Source organism: Acinonyx jubatus, chromosome B3 (assembly GCF_027475565.1).
Source record: "Acinonyx jubatus isolate Ajub_Pintada_27869175 chromosome B3, VMU_Ajub_asm_v1.0, whole genome shotgun sequence".
Lineage (NCBI taxonomy): Eukaryota > Metazoa > Chordata > Mammalia > Carnivora > Felidae > Acinonyx > Acinonyx jubatus.
Window position 1 is genome coordinate 98685219 of NC_069386.1, and position 26517 is coordinate 98711735.

Consider the following 26517-nt stretch of genomic DNA (forward strand, 5'->3'; position numbering starts at 1 on the left):
AATTCTAAATTTTTACACCTCATAGTTTAAGCTATAGTAAATGTTAGAAAAAGAATATCTGAGTTTATGATAACAAGTGTGCTAATGTACTATATATATTGCATTATGTATTTAGATAAGAGTAATGTAATCAAAGGCCATTCATTGTATGATTGAAAAAAAAACTAATGTTGATCCACTTGAAATTCCAAAATTCCCATTGAGTTGGCAATATAGATACGAGTAAAAAGTTGTTTTATGTGGATGGAAAGCAGGGTTTTTTTTTTTAAGGTTTAAGGTTATCAATGTGGGAAGTATCTTAAGTCATTTTTTCTTTGTAAAACTACTTCCTTTGAAATTTAGCTCTAACAAATATTAACTGAAATATTCCACAAAGTCAGAAAAATGTTACTCAAACCCATACTGGGCCCTCGTCAGTTATAAGGCAGTCCTCTCCTCTTCCTATCATTGCTTGCTACTTTTTGATTATAAATTTCCTGCTTGATATTAACTTAATTTCTCATTTCAGTACTTACTATGTGAGCTGGTACTCTGACATACAAATATTCATTATGTGTTGCTTCCATTTTCAGTTTTATTATTTTGTCTCAAGAGGCCACTACCCTCTATTAGATTTTACTGAACATGTTTTACCTGCTGATATTAACCTCTAAATCATTTGAGCATTCATGCATGGCAGGGTTAGCAGTGACATGAATGAAGGCATGATGTTCTCTCTTAATTGTTGGCACTGCAGAATTCTACAATGCAATACCAAGGTCTGCTTAAAGCTACTGAAAGCATGTGTTGGGTGTGATGAAATATATCTAGCCAATGAAGGAAGAGAAGGAGAGGAGGAGTTGCCACTATGTGTTGTCTTTTCTCTAGGGACAAATGCAAAGGTTTTACTTTAACTGGTTATTTTAACTTCTGTCTTGGGAAAAGCCAGCTCCAACAAAGTGCACCAGCATCATGTGGAGGGCTTGTTAAATACAGATTGCTAGGCTCCATTCTCAAGTATCTGAGCAGTTCTGGGCACCACATTTTAAGAACTACTGCCTTAGTGGCAAATGCATATAAAACCCTTCTAAGACATGGGTTGTAGGTAATTCCAGCCAATATAGTTTAAAGAGTATGCAGTGTGATATGAAATTTATAGGGCTCTCCTCAAAGGGGGCTATAATGTAATGCTTTGGACTTGGCTTTGATAATACCAAGTAACCCTTAAAATTTGTAATTTTCTTGATTTACAATCTAGATGATAGGAGGTACAGAAAAAGCTAATGTTTAGATAAAATAAAATTCCTTCAAAAGCAACATTTGTTAATAGTTTTTACATTTGAAGCCCTTGATTTTAAGCCTCACCCCAGGCAAGTCTAGAAACACTAAAAGATACATCCTTAAGTATTCTGACAAAAGGTACCCAATCCTTTTGTTTTTAAAATACCATCCCCCCATTAAAATAAAAAGATCTATCAGTATCTCTACCAGTGAATAACCTATTTCATATCAAAAAATTTAAAGCATTTCTCACTATACCCAATGTTTCAGCAATCATATATGCGTAACTAAAAACAAGTGTTAACTATCTGAGGCAGAGAAAGTTATTTGACCTTAAAATGTTTCACCGTGAAATGAAACACGGAATGGACAATTCTGAAGAGCTGATGCTTTCATCTTTCATCTGTTCTAATAATCATACACTTGAATAGAAGTGGTCTTTGTGTTTCCTTATTAGAACATATCTAGATACAGTAGCAATTTTAATCTTTTCCTATAGTTTACATACACGGGAATGTTTGTGTTTCAAAACATTATGATTTTGAAAGCAAAGTTTTAAACAGTTGTGTTTAAATGCTTTTATAAATCATCCAGTCAGCAGCAAAAGGAGAAATCCACCTCTATGATGTGTCCAAAAAGTCTACTCTAATTAGGGTTTTTTTCTCCCCCCCACCTTTCCTCACTGATCCAATTATATTCTCCCAGCTATGATCTCTTAGTGACCAAGTATATTCATTTGAGACATATGAACCAAGATTAATGATATACCCGATGGTATTAATTTTATTAGTTCTACAATATTATCTAATCAAGTCAGTTAACCTTTAACACAGTAGGCAACGGATGGCTTTTCAAAAGCTTAAGAGTTTTTAATTCTCATAACTGCTGCTTACAAGTTAAAATTTATTAAGAAAATCAACCCAAAAAGAAAAAGCCAGCAGTTTCAAGAGAGAATCCACACATACATAGTCTGACTGAAAAAGATGTTTAGTCCTTTGTTCTTCTCTCTGCTTCAGGAAATTTTAATGATATGGCCATGACCATTCTCTTTGTAATTTTTCACTTTTAAAAGTCATTGAGAAAAGAGTTCAGATGTACATAAGATATATATTTCTCTCTGGATTTTTCATGATACTTTATTCAGGGTCAAAGTAAGGGCCAAATGGTCTCTGATGATGTCTCTGAAGTCTGGATTAGTTTCCTTTTTTTTTTTAAATTGGTCCTTGGATAGTGTAACCTGAGAAGTAGTAATTGATACACAAAACTCTTTCCTGAAGCATGGTTTTCTAATGACTATTGGTGCAATCACTAATTAGGTCCCTCCCATGAGCATCTCTCACAATCTCCCGTGAAAAGGGAACTAAGAGATGATCTAATTTAAACTGCTCTGAAGGTAGGAGTCCCCTCGGTGGCATCCCTGATAAGTCACTCACCATCTATCCCAGGGAGGATCTCCACTCTAAAGTGGACACTTCTAGTTTTTGAAAACTTCTTTCCAGTTTATTGTGATAGAATTGACATACAATATTGTATAAGCTTAAGGTATATAACATAATGATTTGATACATGTACATATTACAAAAAGTCACTATAAATAAGTCTTAAGTTTTTTTTTGATGTTTATTTATTTTTGAGAGAGAGGAGACAGAGCATGAGCAGGGTAAGGGCAGAGAGAGAGGGAGACACAGATTCTGAAGTAGGCTTCAGGCTCTGAGCTGTCTGCACAGAGCCTGATGTGGGGCTTGAAACCACAAACTGCAAGGTCATGACCTGAGCTGAAGTCGGATGCCCAACTGACTGAGCCACCCAAGCACCCCTCAGGTTTAAAATCTATCAGGGGCACCTGGGTGGTTCAGTCGGTTAAGTGCCCGACTTCGGCTCAGGTCATGATTTCATGGTTCGTGGGTTTGAGCCCCACGTCAGGCTCTGTGCTGACAGCTTGGAGCCTGGAGTCTGCTTCAGATTCTGTGTCTCCTTTTCTCTGCCCCTCCCCCACTCATGTTTTGTCTATGTCTCTCAAAAATAAATATTAAAAAAAAAGTTTAAAATCTATCACATTACTTACAATTTTTTTTCTTGAGACATTTCTATTTTTTTTAAAGCAGCTTTAGTTACTTAAAAAGTTCTTCATTAGTAAACAAACATGTTCCTTTCCATATTTTCTATCACTGATCTTTATTCACTTTCTAGAGTTAACAGAGTAAGTCTATTCTTTTTTTTTTTCTTAAATGGGAACCCTTGAAATACATAAAGACAGATATATAATTAATCACAACTTGAGAATTGTACTGGGAACTTTATATACATTACACCTTTAATCTTCATGACGACCTTTATCAGGTATGTATCTTGTGTCCATTTTATACGTGAGGAAGCTGAGAAAGTGAGAAATTTGATCTAAGGTCACACAGCTAGTTAAGTGGCACTTTTTGACTGTGCATCCATTTAACCCCAAAGGCTGAGAGGAAGGGAAAAAAAAGCTCTTTCATAAGCCTATCAAATAAACCAAACAAGGTTCATTCACCAGGCATGAGATAATCATTAAGATTATCACTGTTATTTATCCCTAAGGAAACATACACTACTGCTTAAAAATAATTTATTCTAGAATATTGGCTAATGTCAACCTTGTGCTAAATGGGCTTTGATTTGCAGAATCTGCTTTCCTTTTTTAAAATTAAGAACAATTTTGGCCTGCTTCTCACAGAGTTCTCCTTTGTTCTTCACGATACCTTAAGCAAGGTTTCCCAAATTTCCCTGATGGTACCTCTTGGGGAACTGTTTTAACACGAATTCATAAGCTCTACGTCAGACCCTCTGAATCAGAATCTCCAGGGAGGGGACCTTGGAAACCATTTTTTTTGTTTCATTTTTTTAACTTTTTACCTGGAAATAATTTCAAATTTATCAAATGTGGCGAAAAAAAAAAAAAAAAAAAGGATAAAGATCATCCATAAATCCTTTACCCAAGATTTACCTATTGTTAGCATCTTATCCTGTTTGCTTTATCATTCCTTCTGTTTGTTTTTGTAGCACACACATGTGCATACATTTTTTTGTGAACCATGTGGTTTTGCAAACCATGTGAGGATATATTACATCATGGTCCTTTATCTCTAAATACTCCAGGGTATATTTCCTAAGACTAGGAATATTCTCTTCCATACTCAGAGTGTAGCAATCAACTTCATAAACTTACTTTGAGGGGAACCTGGGTGGCTCAGTTGGTTAAGTGTCTGCTCTTGTTCTTGGCTCAGGTCATGATTTCATGGTTTGTGAGACTGAGCCCCACACTGGGCTCTGTGCTGATAGCACAGAGCCTGCTTGGGATTCTCTCTTCCCCTCTCTCTCTCTGCCCCTCCCCGGCTCTATCTCAAAATAAATAAATAAACTTAAAAAAATAAATTTACTTTGATATAACATTTCAACTAATCTGATCTACCATTCACATTCTGTCACATGATTTAATAATAATACACTTGGCAGCATTTTCCCCCAGCCAGTACAAGTTATGGTCTAGGATGAGATGCTGTCTTTAGCCACCATGTCTCTTTAGCCTCCTTTAATCTGGAACATTTTCCATAAGGATTCTTTGTCTTTCATGATATTTACATTTAAAAAGGACATAGTCCCATTCCTACTTTATTTGAACTTCCTTATTTTGTGTTTGCTTGAGGTTTCCTAATGACTGGAGTACTGCATAAATGATCCTGTATCCTCTGAGTGTCCCTCAGTAACACCCAGTAAAGGTACTGCGTAATTTCTCTACTGTATATCTGTTCTTTTTTTTTAGCTAATAAGCAGTCTGTGAGGATACACTTTAAGACGATGCAAATATCCTGTTCCTCATCAAAATTATGCCCTCAATTTAGCATCCATTGATGAATCCTGCCCAAGCCTCTTTTACCTGATCCTACCACAACAAGTGCAAAATGAGGGTTTTCCTCCAGAGTGCCCTCCACATTTTTCAGAAAGCCCTTGGCATTTACAGTAAGCAGAGAAGCTTTCTCCCCCGCTTATTTATCTATTTGTAATTGAAATGGATTATGAATTTTGCAGTGATTTATAACTCCTTATATTATCCTTATAATTCTATATTAAAACTATTCCTAATTCCTAATAATAAGTAATGATAATTCCTTAATTATTTTGGTGCTCAAATTGTTCCAGATTTGGCCAGTGGGGATCTGCTTCTTTAATTTGGCTCCTGTGTCCTTGTGACCTGCCCCATCATTCTTTCGGGCATTTTCCTTTCTGTCATGACAAGCAGTTCCAGCTTCGACCTGTAGCAATCCTGCCTCAGTCCTGGAATCGGCCATTTCCCTTAGGAACACTAGTTCTTCTGAGAGGGTACTAACAGTATTGGAGACAAAGGTCTGGGTGCTAGGTGTACTCATTGGATTGGGGTGTCTTTACTTTGTGGCCCTTTCAATGCACACAGGTGGGAAATATTTGCATGCATATGTACATATATCCACTTAAATATATAGATATCTCTACATATCCCAATATGTTCAAAATCACTAATTCACATTAATACCCTCAATTCCAATGAGCCCCATGAGGCTGTTTGTCGGCTGTATTTTTAATGAGTACCCCAAGTAACTGTTCTACTTGAGGATGTTTGGGAAACATTGCTCAGGACTGGTGACACTCAGCCACAAGTTCTTTAGAGCTTTCCTGCAAAATTCAACTGGATTAAAGGACAGACTAATTTAAAACGCTGAGTGTTCTCCATTTATTTCAGTCATCAGTTCCCTCTTTCTACTGAGTATCTGTTTTACTAAACTCCATTCAAAGGATAACTATTTTTGAAGGTGTAAGTGTAAATTAGAAAGTGACTACTTTCTCCATCATCGCTAACTAACGTTCAGAGCTTTGAGTCTGATACTTTTTCTAGTTTTTCTTGTTATCAATGTCAACCTAAATCTTTTTAAAAAACTCTTATTATTAGTTTCAGGGGACATGCCTCAGCACATTTTACCCTTAAACATTCTGGATACCTTCTTAGGAATACTACCAACCATATATCTGTGTGTATAAGGTATACCCATGGCATCTGAGTGTGTGTGTGTATGTTATATGCTTTCAGCCATCCTCTTTCCTTTTTTTCCCACTAACTAGTTTCACTTGCAATACTATAATTCAATTGCTTAACCTTTAGGGCATATTTAACAACACTCACCATATACTATAAAGGACTACCAACAGGTAAATTCTGTACTTCATGAACCAGGCCTTCCTTGTTGGGTTAGAATGAGGTCCAGAATAGTTTCTTTTACTGTTATCAGATCGTGGCAGACTACTCTGTACTGGTAGAGATACAGGGGATACAGAAAGAGGGGATCCAGAAAGAGGAATGGCAAAAAATCCTAAGGGGATGGCAGCCCAAAGAGAAGGAGGTTCTTCGGCGATTAACCAAACATATTTCTGTAGATGTGCAAGGGATATCCTGAATGAATCAGGAATGGCTCTGAATGAACAAAATCAGAAATGAATTGGCTTGGAGCAGCACAGAGAGCTGTACTAGTAACTACTCCTTGTACCCGTTTTCTCGTCTTTCAAATGAAGATATTAATTATATCTACCTCATAGGGTTTTAATGAGGATTAGACAAGCTAACACAAGCCAGGTAATTAACAAGGTTATTCCTATGAAACAATTCTTTTTCTCATATCAATAAAGTGACAAAATGTATTCAGTAGAGGATCTCTCATCCCTCTGAATAAACTTTTACTCTTATCCCTCTCAGGGTTATTTTTGTGATGCATAAGCAACATTATTATTTAAGAACTAAATGAATCCACACGGAAATGACACAATAAAAGCAAGTCTATTACACACAAAAAACTTGAAGGAAATTTCTAAATGTCTAAAACTCTTTTGTGAGCACAATAATTATAGATACAATTAATCAGATTTATGAAAAGTGATATTTTTCAAAGAGCTATTTTCTAACCTATCTATTACTTTCAGGTATTAAGGCTTCCCAATGTGTTGAAGACAATCAAATTCACTAATACAGGCTATTTGTAGATTAATGGATTCCTGTAAATGCTCATTTGCTTGTAAAAAAAAAAAAGCGCATAAAAATTTCAAATTCAGGACACATGCACTAACACTCTAAAAGATACCCAACAGCAACAAGAACAATCATGATACTTACTTCATCTCTATAAAGTGGGCTAGTATAATACATTATGTCCATTGCACTGCTGTTCAACATATCCCTTAAACCGCGTACTTTGTCAGGAGTAATGGAATCAACAGTGTCTACAAATTAAAAAAAAAAAAAAATTTACAGAAGATCTTTGTTTTAGGGAAAAATATGAAAAAAATTACATTCTCTGAAACAATAAGTCTTTAAGTTCATGTTTAAGTGTTCAAGAGTGGTTTGGAGAACAGTATGGAATTTCCTCAAAAAACCAAAAATAGAACTACCCTACAATCCAGTAATTGCACTATTAGGTATTTATCCAAAGGATACAAAAATACAGATTCAAAGGGGTATATACACCCCACTGTTTATAGCAGCATTATCAACAATAGCCTAACTATGGAGAGAGCTCAAATGTCCACTGACTGATGAGTGGACAAAGAAGATGAGGTAGACATATACAATGGCATATTACTCAGCCATCAAAAGAATGAAATCTTGCCATTTGTAACGATGTGGATGGAGCTAGAATGTATCATGCTAAGTGAAATAAGTCAATCAGAGAAAGACAAATACCATATGATTTCACTCATATGTGGAATTTAAGAAACAAAACAAATGAGCATATGGGAAAGGAGGAAAAAGAAGAGAGGGAAACAAACCTCAAGATACTCTTAACAAAAACAAACTGAGGGCTGATGGAGAGAGGTGGATGGGAGATGGGCTAGATGGGTGATGAGTATTAAGAAGGGCACTTATTGTGATGAGAGCAGGGAGTTGTATGTAAGTGGTGAATCACTGAATTCTGCTCCTGAAACCAATATTGCACTGTATGTTGATTAAAAAAAAAAAAGTCTCAAAGAAAAATATTCAAGAGTAGCTTTGGATCTAATGAACTTTCCTTTCTTGCAAAATGTTGCAATCCCCTGCCCCCACCTATCCCCCCCCCCCCCCCACCGGCGAAAAAACCAGTAAAAGACAAAAGGGGACGTGGGAAGAAAAGGAACATTAAGGATGAAAACCATTATCAAATCTATAAAGATTTACCATTTTTTCCTATGTACTGGCTTTTGCATGACATTCAGGGGTACCCAGAGCAAAACCAGGCCATCTCTATTCTTGTAACAAGTGTTAAGAGAAATGACCTCACTCTTTCTATACCTCTTTTCCTGTTTCCTTTCTCTTCTCCTTCTTTGGCCTCTGCACCTTGGCCTGGCAATACCCATATGGAATGCCTAGAGCCACTGGTGACAAACCAGCAACAAATTAAAAAGTTTGCCTACACTGTACATGTATCTATCTTTAGTGAACCAAAGGTGCTGTGGGCAGGAGCTGCCAAATTACAAATATGCACAAAGGCAAATCAGCAACGGGCCTCCGCAATAAACAAGATTAAGTTGGGATAATTTATTAAAAAAAAAAAAAGTTACATAAATTGTAGTGCAATTACAGCTAACTTGTGGAAATTCTACTTTGGGAAGGTTATTCTATTAAATGCCTAACAAAGTGAAGAAAACTTTGCACTTCTTATAGAAATATAAAGAATCACTATATCTGGATGAATATCATAATATGAAAGCGCAAGGTGGGCAGCAGAAGGCTTATATTTTTATCTTCCAGTTTCTCACTGCATTGATTTTTATTTATTCCCTACTTTAATACAATCTAATAATGACTGGAAGACAAGGATTCAGGCAAAAGCTAGAAGTCTTTTCAAAGACATAAAGGATATGGATTGCACTACCTATTTTACAGCCTGTGCCCATTTTTAAATTGTAAAAGTGAAAGATGTGACTACCGTGCTGATATGAAAAGTTTAAATGTCATTTTAATGCATTTCCAAAAAAAGTTTGTACTGGGCAATACACATGCATATGAAGAAGATATTTAATATTTTTGTGCAACTGAAAGAGTAATTTATATATGGGAAAACATGTTTCTGCCACCTAGCTTAAGAATATTGCCAGTATCTCTAAAACCCACAGTATATCCCTAAATGATCAAATGCTCCTTCCTCTCAAAATAACCACCAATAAGAAGTTTGTGTTGAGCCACCTGGGTGGCTAAGTTGGTTGAGTGTCTGACTCTTGATTTTGGCTAAGGTCATGACCCCAGGGTCACGGGATCGAGCCCTGTGTTGGGTTCTGCGCTGAGTGAACAGCTTGCTTAAAGTCTCTCTCTTTCCCTCTGCCCTTCCCCCAGCTTACATGCTCTCTCTCTAAAAATATAATAAAATGAAATAAAATAAGTTTGTGTTGATTACACTCCTTACTTTTCTTTACAGATTTCCTACATGTTCATTAATAATTTTAGCCAATTCTGTAGCATTGACTAGCAGAGACTAAATATTTTATTTCATTTTGTCTGTTTCAGAACACTATATAAATTAACTTACTGTCCATTGTTTGTTTCACCCCGAATACTATGTTTCTGAGATTCACTGATGTTGAGCCAGATAGCTGTAATCCCCTCATTTTCACTGTTGTACAGCACTACACACATAACAATGTACCCATTTCCTTTGAAAGACATCTGAGTTATTTTTAGTTTTTTGCTAATATAAATTATGCTCCTAATAACATTGTTGTAAATGTCTCCTGGTGCACATGTATGGGAGTTTCTTTAGGATATATACACCGAGGGGTGAAACTGCAGTCACAGGGCACATGCACATTCAACAAGATAAGAATATGTCAAACCGTCTTCCAAAGTGATTATACCAATTCATACTCCCACCAATAGTCAATGATAAATGTCAATGCTGAACATCCTTATCAATATTTGGTATTGTCACTTTCTTAAATTTTTGCCTGATGGGTGTTTAAAGATATTTCATTGTGGTTTTAAATTGCATGTCCTTGATTACTAGAGGGATGCACTTTTTTATTATATAAAAATATGTATTTAAAATACACACACACATATATATCCACGTGTGTGTGTGTGTGTGTGTGTGTGTGTGTGTGTGTGTAAGCGCATCTGCCTATCAATATCCATTTGAGTTTCTTGTTCTTTATTCTGGATATTAAAGCTTTGGTGGTTATATCTGTTGTTCTGTTGCAACATCTTTTCCATTTGTGGCTTGCCTTACTTTTAATGGTATCTTTTGAGAAAAAGAAGTTCTTAATTTCAATCTAATCAAATTTATCCATGCTACTTTATAGTTGTGTTTTTGTGTTTTGTTTAAGAACACATTCTCGGGGCGCCTGGGTGGCTCAGTCGGTTGAGCGTCTGACTTCAGCTCAGGTCATGATCTCACTGTTCGTGAGTTCGAGCCCCGTGTCGGGCTCTGTGCTGACAGCTCAGAGCCCGGAGGCTGCTTTGGATTCTGTGTCTCCCTCTCTCTCTGACCCTCCCCTGTTCATGCTATGTCTCTGTCTCAAAAATAAATAAACGTTAAAAAAAAAAAAATGAAAAAAAAACAACATATTCTCCCATATATTTTTTATAACACATTTTAAAGTCTTAGCTTTCATAAATTATGTGTTTGATCTATCTGAAATGTGAGGTAGGGATCATTTTCATTTTTTTCCCCCATAGGATAACTGGTTACCAAACACCATTTATGGAACAGGCCACCCTTTACCAGTGATCTCCAAGGCTGTCTCTGTCATACATCAGGTTTGCAAACTAAGCGTAGATCCTAAGCACAAACTAGGGGTATCTAGTCTGGTGCACTGATCTGTCGGCTTACCCTTCTGCCAATCTAAATTGTCTAAATACAAAAGTAGAAAAATAGTTCTGTTATCTACCAGGACATGACACCCTCTCTATCCTCTTGTTCTGTATCTTGCTACTTTTGGGCCTTTGATCTTCTACAATAATTTTAGGATCAGCTTGTTGAGTTTTGTGAAACTCTACTGGGATTTTGATTGGCATTGCATGGAATCTATAGGTTAGTTTGGGAGAATTAACATCTCTAGGATACTGAATCATCCAATCTATGAAAATGATCGTTGTACATATTTAAGCTGTACTGAATATCTTTTAACAGTTTTTTTCATTTTAAATATACATATTTTATTAGATTTCTAGGAACCTTATATTGTTATGCTATTTCAAATAGTCTGCTGGGATATAGAAATGCAGCTGTTTTCACATATAGAGCTTTTATTTCACAGCCTTGTAAACTATCTTATTAATTTCATTTTTTCTGCAAATTCTTTTGTGTATTCTGTGTATACAACCATAAGACCCGCAAAGGAAAACAGATCTTTTCCATTCCTTAAAACTATTATTTCTTTTCCTTATCTTATTGACTGGTTACGCCTTCCAGTTGAGGCGCTGTTATAAGAATAGACATCCTTAGCTTATTCCTGATTTAAAAGAAATGTTTTTAGCCCTTCAATACCAATGAGGACAATGATGTTTATGGTAGGTAAGTCCTCTTTATCAATATTTTTAAATCTACAAACAGTAAAATTGACTCTGAGTTTTAATGCATATTTGGTTTTGCATAACTAGCACCTTGATCAGGATACAGAACTGTTCCCATCACCCTAAAAAGCTGCCCTTTAGATTAAAACCCTCCCCTAAACCCTGTGACCACAAATCAGTTCTGTCTCCATAATTTTGTCTCTTCCAGTATGTCACATAAGTGGAAGCGCAAATTATGTAATCTTTGAGCTTGACTGCTATAATATCGTGATACACAGCTGGCCCCAGACAACAAGGGTTTGAACTGTGCAGGTCCATTCATACATGGATCCTTTTCAATAAATACAGCACAGTACTTACTGTAAGTGCATTTTCTTTTCCTTATCATTTCCGAAATAACATTTTTTTCCTTTCTCTCCTTTTTTTTTTTTAGAGAGAAAAAGCACATGTAGGAGGGGGGCAGAGGGAGACAGAGAGAAGCTTAAGCAGGCTCCATGCTCAGTGCAGAGCCCGACATGGGGCTTGACCTGAGCCAAAATCAAGAGTCAGATGCTCAACCAGTTGAGCCACCCAGGTACCCCAACAATTTCTTTTTTCTAGCTTAATTATAAGAATACAGAATGTAATACACGTAACATAAAATATGGGTTGATTGATTATGTTATCGGTAAGGCTTCTGGTCAACAGTAGGCCATTAGTAGTTGAGTTTTTGAGAAGTCAAAAGTTATACACAAATTTTTGACTATGTGAGTGGAGGGGTCAATGCCCCTAACTAGCCTCCATATTGTTTAAGAGTCAACTGTAATAAGAAACATATGTTTGATCTTTGTCCCTGGTTCTTGCCACAGGGTTACTAAAACCCTTATAATTTCCTGAGTGAGGGGTGAAAGAAATTCTTTTATTATTCATAATAAGCCTCTTTCAACCATACCTGAGTTTATGCTAATAAGGCAACCCTTGAAGGATGGGGGCTGATTGCCAGAGGAACCAACTATGTCATTAGAGGTTAAACTTTCTGCCTCATCCCGACCTCCATAAAGGAGAGAGGGGCTTGAGATTGAGGTCAATCGCCAACGATTTAATCAATTACGTCTACATAACGGAACCCTCATAAAAACCAAACAACAGGGTTCGGGGAGCCTCTGGATTGGCAAACACATGGAGATACCGGAAGGGTGGTAAACTCAGACAGGATATGAAATCGCCACACCCCTTCCCCATACCTTACCCTGCCTGTGCAGCTCTTCATCTAGCTTTTCAGTGTATCCTCTATAATACCCTTCAAACCAGTACATGCGTTTTAAGCTAGTAAATGCAAACAAATGCTTCTGTGAGTTTTGTGAGTCATTCTAGTAAATTACTGAACCTCAGGATGGGGTCATGGGATCCCCCACGGGATCCCCCTTCCTCAATTTATAGCCAGTCAGTCCGAGGTACGAATGACAACCTGGAATGTGTGACTGCATCTGAAGCAGTGTGGGAGGGGTAGTCAGTCTTGTGGCCTTGAGTCCTTAACCTGACTGCTGTCTCTTTGGGGAATCTGTGGCAGAACTGAGTTAAATTGCAGGACACCCAGAACTGGGAGAAACGGTTGGTATAGGGAAAAACCTCCACACTTTTGGCACCAGCCAAAATTCTCTATTTTGAGAATAGAGACAGTAGTGTTTTTCCTTTAGCTTCTTTCACTCAGCACAATGCCTTAGAGATACTAACACAGTAGTTTAAACCTAACAGAAAATTACAAATTTGAGTTTTATTAAGTGTTCATTCATCTGTGTTGTCTACATCCCTGAGCAGACTCAGAAATTCATCTGGGTAAATGGGAAAAGCCCAAAAGATAGTGTTATTACACTAGAACTTTACATATGTGCTCCTGCTGCTGAGAAGGCTTCTTTAGTCACTAGCATTTTTTTTTTTTTTAACTCATTACAAGTTTGGATGCCATTTTGGTTTATAAGTGACATTCCTAACTGACTATGAGACAGAATCACAGTCTTGGAAGAATCCTTGGAGATCATCCAGGGAGTCAGTTTGGTACTGTGACAACAAGGGCTCTGGTATCATACAGACCTAGATCCTGCCTGCCATTCTTAGTTAGATTCACTTACCTTTTAACGAGTTTCAGTTTCCTTATCAGTAGAGAAAACAAACTAGGTATATTTCATTGGTTTATGAGAAAATTCAATGAGATACTCCATGTAAAATGCCCTGTGGAGTGCTACGCACACAGGCAAAGCTCCACAAAAGCAGTTGACATCATGTCTAGTACTACTCATTTTCCAGATTATGCAAATCATCGACTGAGACATGCTACTCTAATGGTTTAAATATTAAAATATTAAAACACAGTCATAACTCTGTGTAGAGGAAGATGCATATTTTGGATAACAGCTCTTAAAGGAAGCAAACAAAAATGATTTTTAATTAAACAAACATTGTATAATTCTCTATGCTAGATTATAACAATTCACCAGCCTGAGGAATGCAGGAACCACAAAAGAACACAAAAAACCCGAGATTTTTATCTTCCAAATATAGGAAAAGAAAATTATTAGAAAGAAAATGTAAGCTCATATGAAACCGTGGACAAATATTTTTAGTGTTGACAAATCACTTTCTATCAAAACCTTTAGACATTTTGTTCCTCCCACGTGCTCCCCACCCCCCCCACCCCGATCCACAGAGGGCAGGGGTGAAAACTGCTGTGAAATCAACATGTCGATATAATTATTTTAAAAATCAATGGATTTTATGTTAATAATCTAGAACAAAGAGTGAGTATACTCAAGACAACTTAATGAAAGGCTCTTTGTTTCCAAAGAGCAACTTTGTTGCCACTGACTAAATCATTTAATTTTTAAAGAAACTGTACCTCCATCAAGAGTAAGTTTTGACCGCCACTCAACAGGCAGAAATTCAACATGTGTTGCATGGTTGGAAAAATGCCTTTCTTCTATTTTTCTTGCAGCTTCTCTCATCCTAAAAAAAAAACAAAACAAAATAAAAACAAAACGAAATGTTATCAGAGTAACTTCTCATATGTATTTATATGGTATAAAATATCTTTAACCATACAACTTCTACTTGCTAACTTTGTCCAATTATATTTTAATTATTGTTACACTGTGCAGTATTTCACAATACTAGGAATCCCTCATTTCAAAGATATTTCCCTAAATTTGTCATCAGTGATTTCAAGTATTACAAGCTTTCACATTATATTCTAAATAATTATATATATTAATCTTCAGTAGACAGAAAGTGCAACAAATCCACCCTGCGCCATCACCCTGACCCAAATATTGTCAAGTCATGGCCTGTCTTATTTCATCTATTTCTCCACTCATTCTCCCCATAATATGAATTTTTAAATTTTATTTTCAAAATTCAGATACAGCAAAGTTGACTTTTTTCCCCTTTTGGTATCAGTTGTATAGATTTTGTGGTTAGCATCACCACAATTAAGATATAGAATAGTTCTATTATTTCTCCAAATCCCTCACACTAACTCTTTATAGCAGTGCCCTTCCCCCATAATATTTTAAAGGAAATCCCAGATATCACATCATTTCATCTGTAAACTGTTTAGTATCTATTTCTAAAACATAAGGAAAACAACCTATTCTGTACTATTATCATACCAAAACTTTTTAAAAATGTTTATTTATTTTTGAGAGAGAGAGAGACAGAGAGTGGGGTGGGGGGAAGGGGCAGAGAGAGAGGGAGACATAGAATCCAAAGCAGACTCCAGGCTCTGAACTGTCAGCACAGAGCCCGATGCGAGGCTCAAACCCATGAACCATGAGATCATGACCTGAGATGAAGTGGGACGCTTTACCAACTGAGCCACCCAGGCACCCCCCAAAACTAATTTTTTTAAAGTTTAATTCTTTTTGAGAGAGAAAGAAAGAAGATCCCAAGCAGGCTCTGCACCGCCGGCACCACTAGCTTGGAGCTGGATGTGGGGCTCAGACTCACAAACTGTGAGATCAATGACCCGAGTCAAAATCAAGAGTCGGATGCTTAACTGACTGAGCCACCCAGGTGCCCCAATCATACCAAAACTTTGAACAATTCTTTAATTTCAGCAAATATGTAGTTTAGCAGTTCCATTTTCCCAGTTAGACTATGTTATTTTATAACATAAAATATATTTTTACATTTTAATTGAGCTCCAAATACAACAGTCCCCCCTTTACATGTGGGGATACATTCCAAGACCCCCAGTGGATGCATGAAACTGAAGATAGTACTGAACCCTATATATATTGATTTCTCCTATACATACACACCTATGACAAGTTTAATTTATAAATTAGGCACAGTGAACGTTTAATAACAATAATAAAAAACAATTATAACAACACACTGTAATAAAAGTTATATGAATGTGGGCTCTCAAAATCTTATTGCATGGCATTCATCCTTCTTCTTCTTGCCACGATATATGAGATGTTAAAATGCCTACGAGGTGACATGAAGTGAGGTGAATGACACATACATTGTGACACAGCATTAGGCTACTATCATCTGCTTCCAGACTGCAGTGGACCCCAGATAACTGACATCAGAGAGGGTGCAACTGCAGATAAGGGTGGGGGTTGGCGCGGGGGGGGGGGGGGAGGGGGGGGACTACTTTATAGTCCATGCACTGTAATTGGCAGGTATGTCTCTTAAGTGTCTTTTAATCTACAGGTTCTTCTCCCCCCCTCCCCCCGCTTTTGTTTTTGTTTTGTAATTTATTTTTGTCCTGCAGAGTTCCTCAGAGTCTGATTTTTAATGACTGTATCCCCATGGTATTTAACATGTTCTTTGTCCTCTACTTCCTGTATCTTGTTAGTGAGATATAGGGGCTTGATCAGATGAAAGTTCTACTATTTTGGCAAGACTACTATTCCATAGGTGCATACATCTGTGTTTGTCTCTTTCTGGTGAAGCTAGCAGTTATGACGATCACTGCTTAGATTCATTTATTTATTATGGTTCCATCACTCCTTATTTGTTTGTAAAGCTTACAATTCTAGAAAGAGAAATTTCTTCACATCAAATATTTGGTTGCTTTTGGAATACAACCAAATCGTTTCTGTATGAAATGAGAAAGTGAAGGATGAATAGTTAATTCTTATCTTCTATTAACAATTTTCAAAATACTGAGTTCTTAGCTTCTATATTTTTTGACATATTTACTAACTCATACACTTAAACATATTTGAAGTGGAGTGTTTCAATCCACTGTAGTTATTATTCTTACGGATGCTCAAATTGTCTCCTTTTTTGATCAGTAAATCTCTTCAAGTTGGCTTCTGGTGTCCTTTTGACACGACCTCCCTAGTTTTTCCTTCTGAACAATCAAGTGGCTTTTTGGTTTGTTCATAGAGTTGTGCAATCACCGCTATTATCTAATTTCATAACTTACATCACCTGCAAAAGAAATAATGCAGCCATAGCAGTCACCTTCCCATATTTCCTCTCCCTAGGCCCTGGCAATCACGAATCCACTTTCTGTCTTTATGGATCTGCCTATTCTGGGTATTTCACATAAATGGAATCATACGTACGTGGCCTTTTGTGTCTGGCTTCTTGCACTCATCATAACGTTTCAAGGTTCACCCACGTTTATTGTGAATCAGTACTTCAATGCTTTTTATAGTTGAATAATATTCTACTGTATGAATATGCTTTTGTTTATCCATTTGCATTGGAACGTTTGGATTGTTTCTAATTTTTTGGCTGTTATGAATAATGCTCCTATGAATATTCTTTAAAAGGGTTTTGTGTAGATATATTTTCAATTCTTTTGGGTATATACCTAGGGGTGGAATTGCTGGCTTGTATGCTAACTCTACGTTTAAATTCTTGAAGAGGTGCCAAACTATTTTCCAAGGCAATTACACTATTTTACAATCCCAACAGCAACATAGGAGAGTTCTAATTTTTCCACATCTTCACTAATACTTGTTATTTTCCAACTATTTGATAAGAGTCAACTTAGCAGGTATAGAGTGACATAACATCTCTTTGTGGTTATGAACTGCATCTCCCTCACACTTAATGATTTTGAACATCTTTTTATGTGCTTATGGGCCATTGGTATATTTTCTTTGGACAAATGTTTATTCAGATCCTTTACTTTCTCCCATTCTGTGGATCGTCTTCACTTTCTTGATGATGTCCTTTGAAGAACAAAAGTTTTAACTTTTGCCAAAGTCCAATTTCTCTTTTTTTCCTCTGTGGCTTCTACTTTTGATGTTGTATCTCAGGAACCATTGCCTAATCCAAGGTCACAAAGATATACTCCTAAGTTTTAAGAGTTTTATAGTTATGGCTCTTATATTTGGGCTTTAATTTTGAATTAACTTTTGTATACATGTGAGGTAGGGTTTAATTTCATTCTTCTGCAGATATATATCCAGGTGTCCTAGCACCATTGGTTAAAAGGTTATTCTTTCATCAATGAATTGTTTTGGCACTCTTGCTGAAAATCAGTCCAACTCTGATTCTAATCCATTCATCTTGCTTTGTAGCAATTTATGAAACTGGGAAGTGTTAGTCCTCCATCTTTTTTTTTTTTTAAGATTGTTTTGGCTACTCTGGGTTCCTTGCATTTCCATGTGGATTTTATTTGTTTGTTTGTTTGTTTATTTATTTATTTATTATATGAAATTTATTGTCAAATTGGTTTCCATATAATACCCAGGTGCCCTCCTCAGTGCCCATCACCCACTTCCCCCTCCCTCCCACCCCCCATCAACCCTTAGTTTATTCTGTTTTTAAGAGTCTCTGATGGTTTGCCTTCTTCCCTCTCTGTAACTTTTTTTTTTTCCCTTCCCCTTCCCCATGGTCTTCTGTTCAGTTTCTCAGGATCCACATAAGAGTGAAAACATTCCATGTGGATTTTAGAATCAGCTTGTCAATTTCTGCATAAAAGACAGGTAGGACTTTAATAGGAATGTGGTTAAGTATTGCCATCTTAACAATATTAAATCTTCTAATCCAGAAACGTAGGTTGTTTTCATTTACTTACGTCTTCTTTTATTTCTTTCAATGGTGTACTACAGTTTTCAGTGTACAAAACTTACACTTCTTTTGCTAAACTTATTCCTAAGTAGGTTATTCTTTTTTTCTTTTTGATACTGTAATAAATGGAAATGTTTTCTTTTTTTTTAAAAAAAAAAAAGTAAACTCAACCCCAACATGGGGCCCAAACTTATGACCCTAAGATCAAGAGTTACATGCTCTTCAAACTGAGCTAGCCAGACACCCCTAGAAATGCTTTCTTAATTTCCAGATTGTTCACTGCTAGTATATAAATACAATTGATTTTTGCATATTGATCTTGTATTCTGTAACTTTGCTGAGTTCATTTGTTAGCTGTAACAGTTTGTGTGTGTGTGTGTGTGTGTGTGTGTGTGTGTGTGTGTGTATAGATTCCCTAGGATTTTCTCTATTTAAGATCATGTTATCTGCAGAGATCATTTTATTTCTTCCTTTCTAATCTGGATCTCTTTTATTATTTCTTTTACTTGCCTAATTGCCCTGGGTGAAACCTCCAGTACAATGTTGATCAGAATTGGGAGGTGACATCCCTGTCTCATTGCTGATCTTGAGGAAAAGCTTTCACTGATTCATTGCTAGAGTGCAATATTAGCCATGGGCTTGTAGATGCCTTTTACCAGAGGGAAGAAATTCCCTTCTCTCTCTACTCTCCTGAGTGTTTTCATTAAGAAAGGGTGTTAAATTTTGTCAATGCCTTTTCTGCATCAAAAACCACATGATGTTTTTGTTCCCCTTTGCTCTATTAGTGTGGTGTATTACCCTTGATTTATTTTTAAAAATATGTTGAATCAATTTTCCATTCCTAGGATGAATCCCAATCAATCGTAAGGTATAATCTTCTTTACATGTTGGTGGATTCAGTTTGCTAGTATTGTGTTGAGAATTTTGGGGTCCATAAAGAATAGTTATTTGTATTCATAAGGGATACTGATCTATAAGTTTTTTTTCCTTATGATATCTGTCTGATTTTGGTATTAGGACAATATTGGCCTCAACGAATGAGTTGAGAAGTCTTCCTTCCTCTTTTAGTTTTTTGGAGAGTTTATGAAGAATTGGTGCTCTTTTAATGTTTGCAGGATTTGCCAGTGAAGCCATCTGGTCCTGAGCATTTTTGTTTTTTTGGAAGGAAGTTTTTTTATTATTAATTCAAATGCTTTACTTCTTAATGGTCAGTTTAGATTCTATTTCTTCTTATTGATCATCAAATCAAGTTTGGTAGTTTGTATCTCTCTAGAAATTTGCCCATTTTATCTAGGCTATCTAATTTATCGGCACAGAACTGTACATAGTATTCCCTTATAATCCTTTGATTTCTGTAAGGTCAGTAATTATGTCCCCTCTTTCATTCCTGATTTTAGCAATTTGAATCTACTTTTTTCTTGGTCAACAATACATCACACTTTTTTTTCTTGGTCTTCTTGACCAAGCTGCAGGCTTCTCAGTTTTGCCAAAAAAATTAAAAAAAGAAAATCAACTGTAGTCTCACAAATACAAACAAGATTCAGAATGGTAGTGACAAGGATGAAGTTAATTTTACTCTTTTTACAGTTCTGGACTACTAAGGAATTGTAGAAAGCAGGGAAAGAGTTAAGAGATCCTCTGGATTTTCTTGTTTATAATTAATCAGAATTTCTTTTTGTTTATTTTCTATCAATTACTAGTTTACGTGGGGGGTTTTCCATCAAATTACCCTGTCTCCGAAGGAATGACGGCAATCTTCTCGATAGCAGATACTTATTTTTTTAACCACTCTGGATTCATTCATTCCACTTACAATAATAGCTCTTGATTTTTATTTGTGGCTCTACCTCTCCCTATGGTGATGATGAAGCCAACTTCCATCTGACTCTGGGAGATGACAAGCTCAATACATCATACCCTGCATGGCCGCATGTACAGATTCAGGTAGCTGGATGCAACGCCATTGGTCACTGAAATGCCTAGGCTAGCTGGGACTTCTGGAAAAACAGGGTTACTCTTTCTTCTGAAGTTGAACATAATATAATACAAACCGTATCTGGAAGCACACACAGGAGATGTCTGAGAATAGCTAAAAAATGAAAGAAAGTACAGTAGAAACTGGATTCTCGGTTCTCAGGACTGACACATCTTACATTTAGACTTCTCAGTGTTATGAACTACTAAATCCTCCTTTTGGTTCAAGCCTTTTTGGATTAGGTTTCCCCTCACCTACATCCAAAGAAAGCAAGCTGATACCTTCTCATTTATCAATGGCGCCAGAGTGAATCTGTCATTAAACCCGTATCTCAGATTCCTAGATATCCAAGCAAAAGATTAGCATTTTGACATAAGAATACAAATATTATAAGAAATAACGTGCAACTCCTCAGAACACAAAGCAGAAAGAAGAGATTTTTGTAATAGAAACTAGGAAGATTGACAAAAAATTAGGGTGGCTTAGCGGTATCTGACTAAATTTTTAAAAGTTGAACCGTACTTTAATCCATCAGTTGACATTAAGAGGTGTTACAATAAAAGGTGAAACAAAACTCAACATTGCATTATTATAGAGATGTTGATGAGGACAAAGTTTCTGGTATTGCACAGTATTTGCTCTATAAGGACTCAAGAAATACATTTACTTGAAGCCTCAGAACCAGATAAAGTGTGCTCTGAACCAAAAACTGATCTGTTTCATCACATCATAAATATGATTAGATTTTTCTTCATACCGATGGCTAGTTTAGAGCCACATTTATGGTGGCTTAACCCTAACATTTCCTTTCAACACAGTCCTTAACATTTTACAAACACACACAAGTATAAACATCCCTCACCCCCATAACATCTTACAGTTTTTAGACTAAAGATGGGAAAAAAAAATAAAGTTGAATAAAAATAAATTAATGAGGTAAATAATGTACGTGGTGTGTTGGTAAATAATCCACTGTTCTCTGTGTAAAATTTAGAGTTCAGTTTCCTCTGGTAGTAATTAATTGGCTAGGTTAAGCTGCTAACTGGCAATTTATTTACTTATTTATTTAAAATGTTTATTTATTTTTGAAAGAGAGAGAGAGAGAGAGAGAGAACATAATCAGGGGAGGGGCAGAGAGGGAGGGAGACAGAGGATCCAAAGCAGGCTCTGTGCTGAGAGCGGAGAGTCCAATGAGGGGCTTGAACTCACAAGCTGTGAGATCATGACTGAGCTGAAGTCAGATGCTGAGCCACCCAGGTGCTCCATGACAATTTAAAAAATTCTTATGTTTTTCATAATTATGCAACCTTGTAATTATTCTGTTTCTGCAGTTCAGTGAGTAAGATACAAACTAAGAATTACAATTTTTCTTTGCTCTCAACCTTAATATAATGTAAATTAATAGGTTGAAAACACTTTCTTATTCTTCCTCTTCTCCATGCTGTGGGGGAAAAAACCTCAAATATCATCATCATCATCATCATCGTCTGGACATAATCACTCTCACAATTTGGTCTAGAAATTCCATCTATAACATAAGAGATATTAGAGTAGTTTGCATTGAACATGTGGTGGAATGATTAAACTCTGTTATACCCCGGATAAAAGTCTGGATTCTAGTGATGGAGAATGTATTCATCACTCACATGGCTGTATTTTTGATAATTCTTCCTTGGTCCATTTTCTGTCCAATGCCGTGCACAACAAATACAATATGAGTAGTCTGTGATGGCTTGTCTTCTAATGTGGCTTCTTCTACATAACCTCTATGAAGTCTAGTCCCACTACTTGATGCTGTAGAAAAATTATGATTGTAAGTTTACTATTTATTCCAGAAATAGCATTTGGGCATACATTTAAAGAAATAATAAAGAAAAAGGAGTACTAGCAAAAAATTTCACTGGGTTGGGTGGGGATGAAATTTGTGAAATGATGTACAGTGACTGGCTCAGAGTACATGACACCAAAGCCAGAAACCATAGGGAAAAGAAAAGCAAGGAGGGAAGGATGGACTGAACACATAAAAAATTTAAAAAGTTCTCTGTAAAAAAAAAAAAACAAAAAATACCATGAAGCAAAGATAAAAGATGAATGATAAACTGGGAAAACTTTTGCAAAATTCAGTGCCTAATGAGTTAATTACTGGAGTGCAAAGGAGAGCTTACTAATCAAAAAGTGAAAAGACAACCACTGAAATAGCAAAATGGGCTAAAGACAAGGTAATTCACAAAACAAATACAAATGACTAGGAAACATGTAAGAAGATATTCAAGTACATCTTGTTATCAAAGAAATTATATAAGAGGTAATTGCAAAAAAATTGGTATCAGACTTAACGAAACTTTCCGAAAAATTTATTAATAATGCTCTCACATCTTCCTCAAGCACCATTTCCTCTTTCCTTTCGTCAAACTTCTGTAAAGAGCTGTCTATTCTTACTGCCTCTATTTCTTCCCCTACTTAGACTTCAACCCATGCCAATCTGGCTTCTAGCCCCTCAATCCATCCAAGTCACCAATGACCTCTACATCACTAAATCCAACAGAAAATTTTTAGTCTTCACCTTCAATTGCCATGTTTTATTTTCACATCACTGCCTGAGGTTTGAATGCTGTTGTGTTTCTAGAAGTATAAAAGATATTTATTAATTTTGTCAGATCATTCTAAATACATGATTATTCACTGATGAATACATGTGAACTCAATCACCTTAATAAAAGTTTCATTTAACAGGGCAGTAACTATCACTAAATTTAATACATATTTAAAATATACTAAAAATAGAATCTGAATAGTCCCTTTTGAATACAAGAAAAAAAGATTCCCCAAAGTTTGACAAACTATATTTAACAATTACCTTTAGAAAATCCCAGTTTTTGGGTAACTGTCCTTGCAATTTTAGAAGTTGTTGCATCACTGTAAAGATACACTTCATCCACACTGTGCCAGTCCACATGATTTCTACTCAACTTGAAACTATGAATAGCTGTTGCAAAAAGGAAAAATTAATTTGAAGGTCTCTCATTTGTGCAAAGAATTAGAATACACAGATTTTTGAATCAGTATTTGAACTCAGTTGAATATAAAATTATTTTGCTGAAACACATATTAAATTGAAGCAAGTGATGGATAGGGGCTTTATTTTATAAATGATTAACCATGCTACAGGGAATGGTAATTCGTTAGAACAACACGGAATAACTGGCTTACCCACCATAGTTTTAACCTCTAACTGGTAGTTAACATGCTCTGATTATTAAAGAACTGATTTCCCACGTGATATGACATTTCTTCCTTCTAAGGGATAATTTATACCTTCATGAAAGTCCTCAATACCTTTGACATAGAAACTTAAGTTTCTTTTCTTCTGTGGACTATATTTTTGGATCTGTGAAAATTTCACTCAGCGGTGCAAGACAAAACAAGACTGAGAGGAAGACGGGGAAGACAACAATCTAACTGATTAGAAATAGGTAGTTTTGGAATGGATACTAAACGAATTATCACTGGATATTGCTCACCATAACAGAAATCCAAAGTTGAAAGATGTTTTAATAAGAAATCAAAGAAATTTTTTCTACTGTGATGGTCAAATCAGTATGGTTATTACATTTCTGAAAATAGGCTCTAAAAAAAATGAAAACTATATGCTCAAGGAATACATAAGCTCTGTGAGGCAAGGACTACGTCTTGATCATTTTGTACCACGAGCACCAGTGTCCTAGCAGAGCCTAGACCCATTTCACAAATTCAGTGACACGTGTTTGTGGAAGCAACAGATTAAGAGAAGTGTCATAACATATCCATCGATTCATACCTGATAATTCTTATATTCTGAAGGCCTTAAACTTTCCTCTGTATCTCTGGTATAGAGATGAGAAAAATTCACATACCTTTCAGAAAACCAGGCACCTTAAAATCACTATGTCTGATTTATTTTTTAAAAAATCCCTTTTAAGCAAAATATAATCTCTACTATATATAAAGACCCAGAGGTACAAAGAGTCCCTTAATAGGGTCTTGCCACAAAGCTAGTTACCAGCAGAGTCTAACTATTCAGATTTGAGGATGGGTTGGAAATAACCTCAGCTTATATATGAAACGTTATAGCCCTTGTCAAGATCTAAGACCATAAAGTCATTTTTATGAAAACCTATTCCCTACTAGAATACATAGAAAAGTAAATCCTTTCTGGGGAATTGTACTTCTTAAGTTATACTACAAATACAATTTCAAAAATGTATAAAAAACCAATTTGTATTTCACTTATTTGCCCGGACATATTACTAACACTAAACACAGACCAAGATGCAATTAATGTAACAAACATTAATATCTTCAATTCTCAAAAAAAACTTCAGAAAAACAATGTACAAACTCAGCTTTTTTCTATAAAATAACTTTTCATAAATTAAGAAAATATTTTGTAAGAGTTTAACAATTATTTACTTTTTCTATGCCTGATCCAAATCACTATTTTATGCCTTTTTATCTAATGTTTCTAAACCACATTTTTGTTCAAATAGTTTTGAGTAACATATGCTTAAAACATTGAAACTGTAAGACCAAGATAAAGAACCGTGGTAAGTCAATGAAATCTTGTTCCTCCTCAAATCATCCACATACTGTCTTAAAGTAAAACGTCTTAGTATTGGTGAACATGTCATTACTGGACCACACACATTATTTACAAATGTTCATAGCGCTTAAAATTAAGTAACTCTAAACAAAATAGCACACTGGACACAATTCTAAAAACTAATAATTTCTACGCTTTAAATACTGAATGCTATAAGCCAGGGTGTATAACTACATGGAGAAATAAAACTACAATTACTGTACCTTGAGAACGCTTTCGCTTAAGACCTGCCGCATCTGTACTCTCCTTATATCCTCTCCATTTGAACAGAGAAGGGAGGGAGAAGGGAGGGAGGTGGTAGACAACTAAGAAAGCAAAAACACTGAGCTTCAAAGTAAATTTTAAATGAGGTTTGCCATTTTGCCTTTTTGTTGTATTAATTTTAAAAAATGAGTTGTATTTGACAAACATTATTCTAAATGATTTACTTATATAATTTCTCATTAAAAATCAGTAAAGCAAAACATTAGTTTAATAATGTTTATCAAATATATGCTCTACTTTTATTGCAAGAAAAAAGGCAAATGATACCTATCAGTTAAAGATAACTATGCGATCATATTGAATGTCTTTGCACACATAGAATAAAAATAGGTCATGGTATTTTTTGTATGCATAAGGGATGTATAAGTCCCATCTTCACAATACTAAGGTTATTTACTCTCACCAAATTTGTGACTATGACATAGCTGACAGCTGATATGCAAATTAAGAAGGCAATAAATAACATTTTAAACATCAATGCAGTTTTCCTGAGAAAATATCACAGTATACATTCCACTAGATGCCTTCTATTACTGAAGTATATAATGGAAGCTTCCCACAGAAACAAAATACTCTTTTTGCAACTTTGTTCAAGTTGCTAAAAGAATTTTTAAAATGAAACTTTTGCCAAAATAAATCAAATTGGAAGCTGTGCTTTTAAATGATTAGTTATAAAAAAATGAAAGATTAGTAACACATAATGAAAAAAAAAAGTCACCAGTAAAAATGTATGCTGTGACATCTAGTAAACATGAAACTGACAACATAAAGCCAGACATAGATTTGGTATTTGGCAAATCAGCAGAAAACCTTGAAGTCAACACTTTC

At 35.7% G+C, this 26517-nt stretch overlaps 1 protein-coding gene across 7 annotated transcripts in view; it reads right to left on the reverse strand.

Annotated features, from left to right (window-relative positions):
• The window catches only part of DDHD1 (DDHD domain containing 1), a 107643-nt gene that overhangs the window by 23750 nt on the left and 57376 nt on the right, over positions 1–26517 (reverse strand). For 4 of the 7 annotated variants that reach the window (XM_027065736.2, XM_027065734.2, XM_027065735.2 and 1 more), the window contains 4 exons: positions 23644–23772; positions 22433–22580; positions 14667–14773; positions 7427–7533 (listed from right to left, as the gene is read on the reverse strand). In XM_027065736.2, coding sequence (XP_026921537.1) covers positions 7427–7533; positions 14667–14773; positions 22433–22580; positions 23644–23772 — 491 coding nt within the window. Of the gene's footprint in view, positions 1–7426; positions 7534–14666; positions 14774–22432; positions 22581–23643; positions 23773–25628; positions 25731–26517 lie in introns of all 7 variants that reach the window. The other 3 variants (XM_027065730.2, XM_053224463.1, XM_027065728.2) reach the window with 1 other exon arrangement.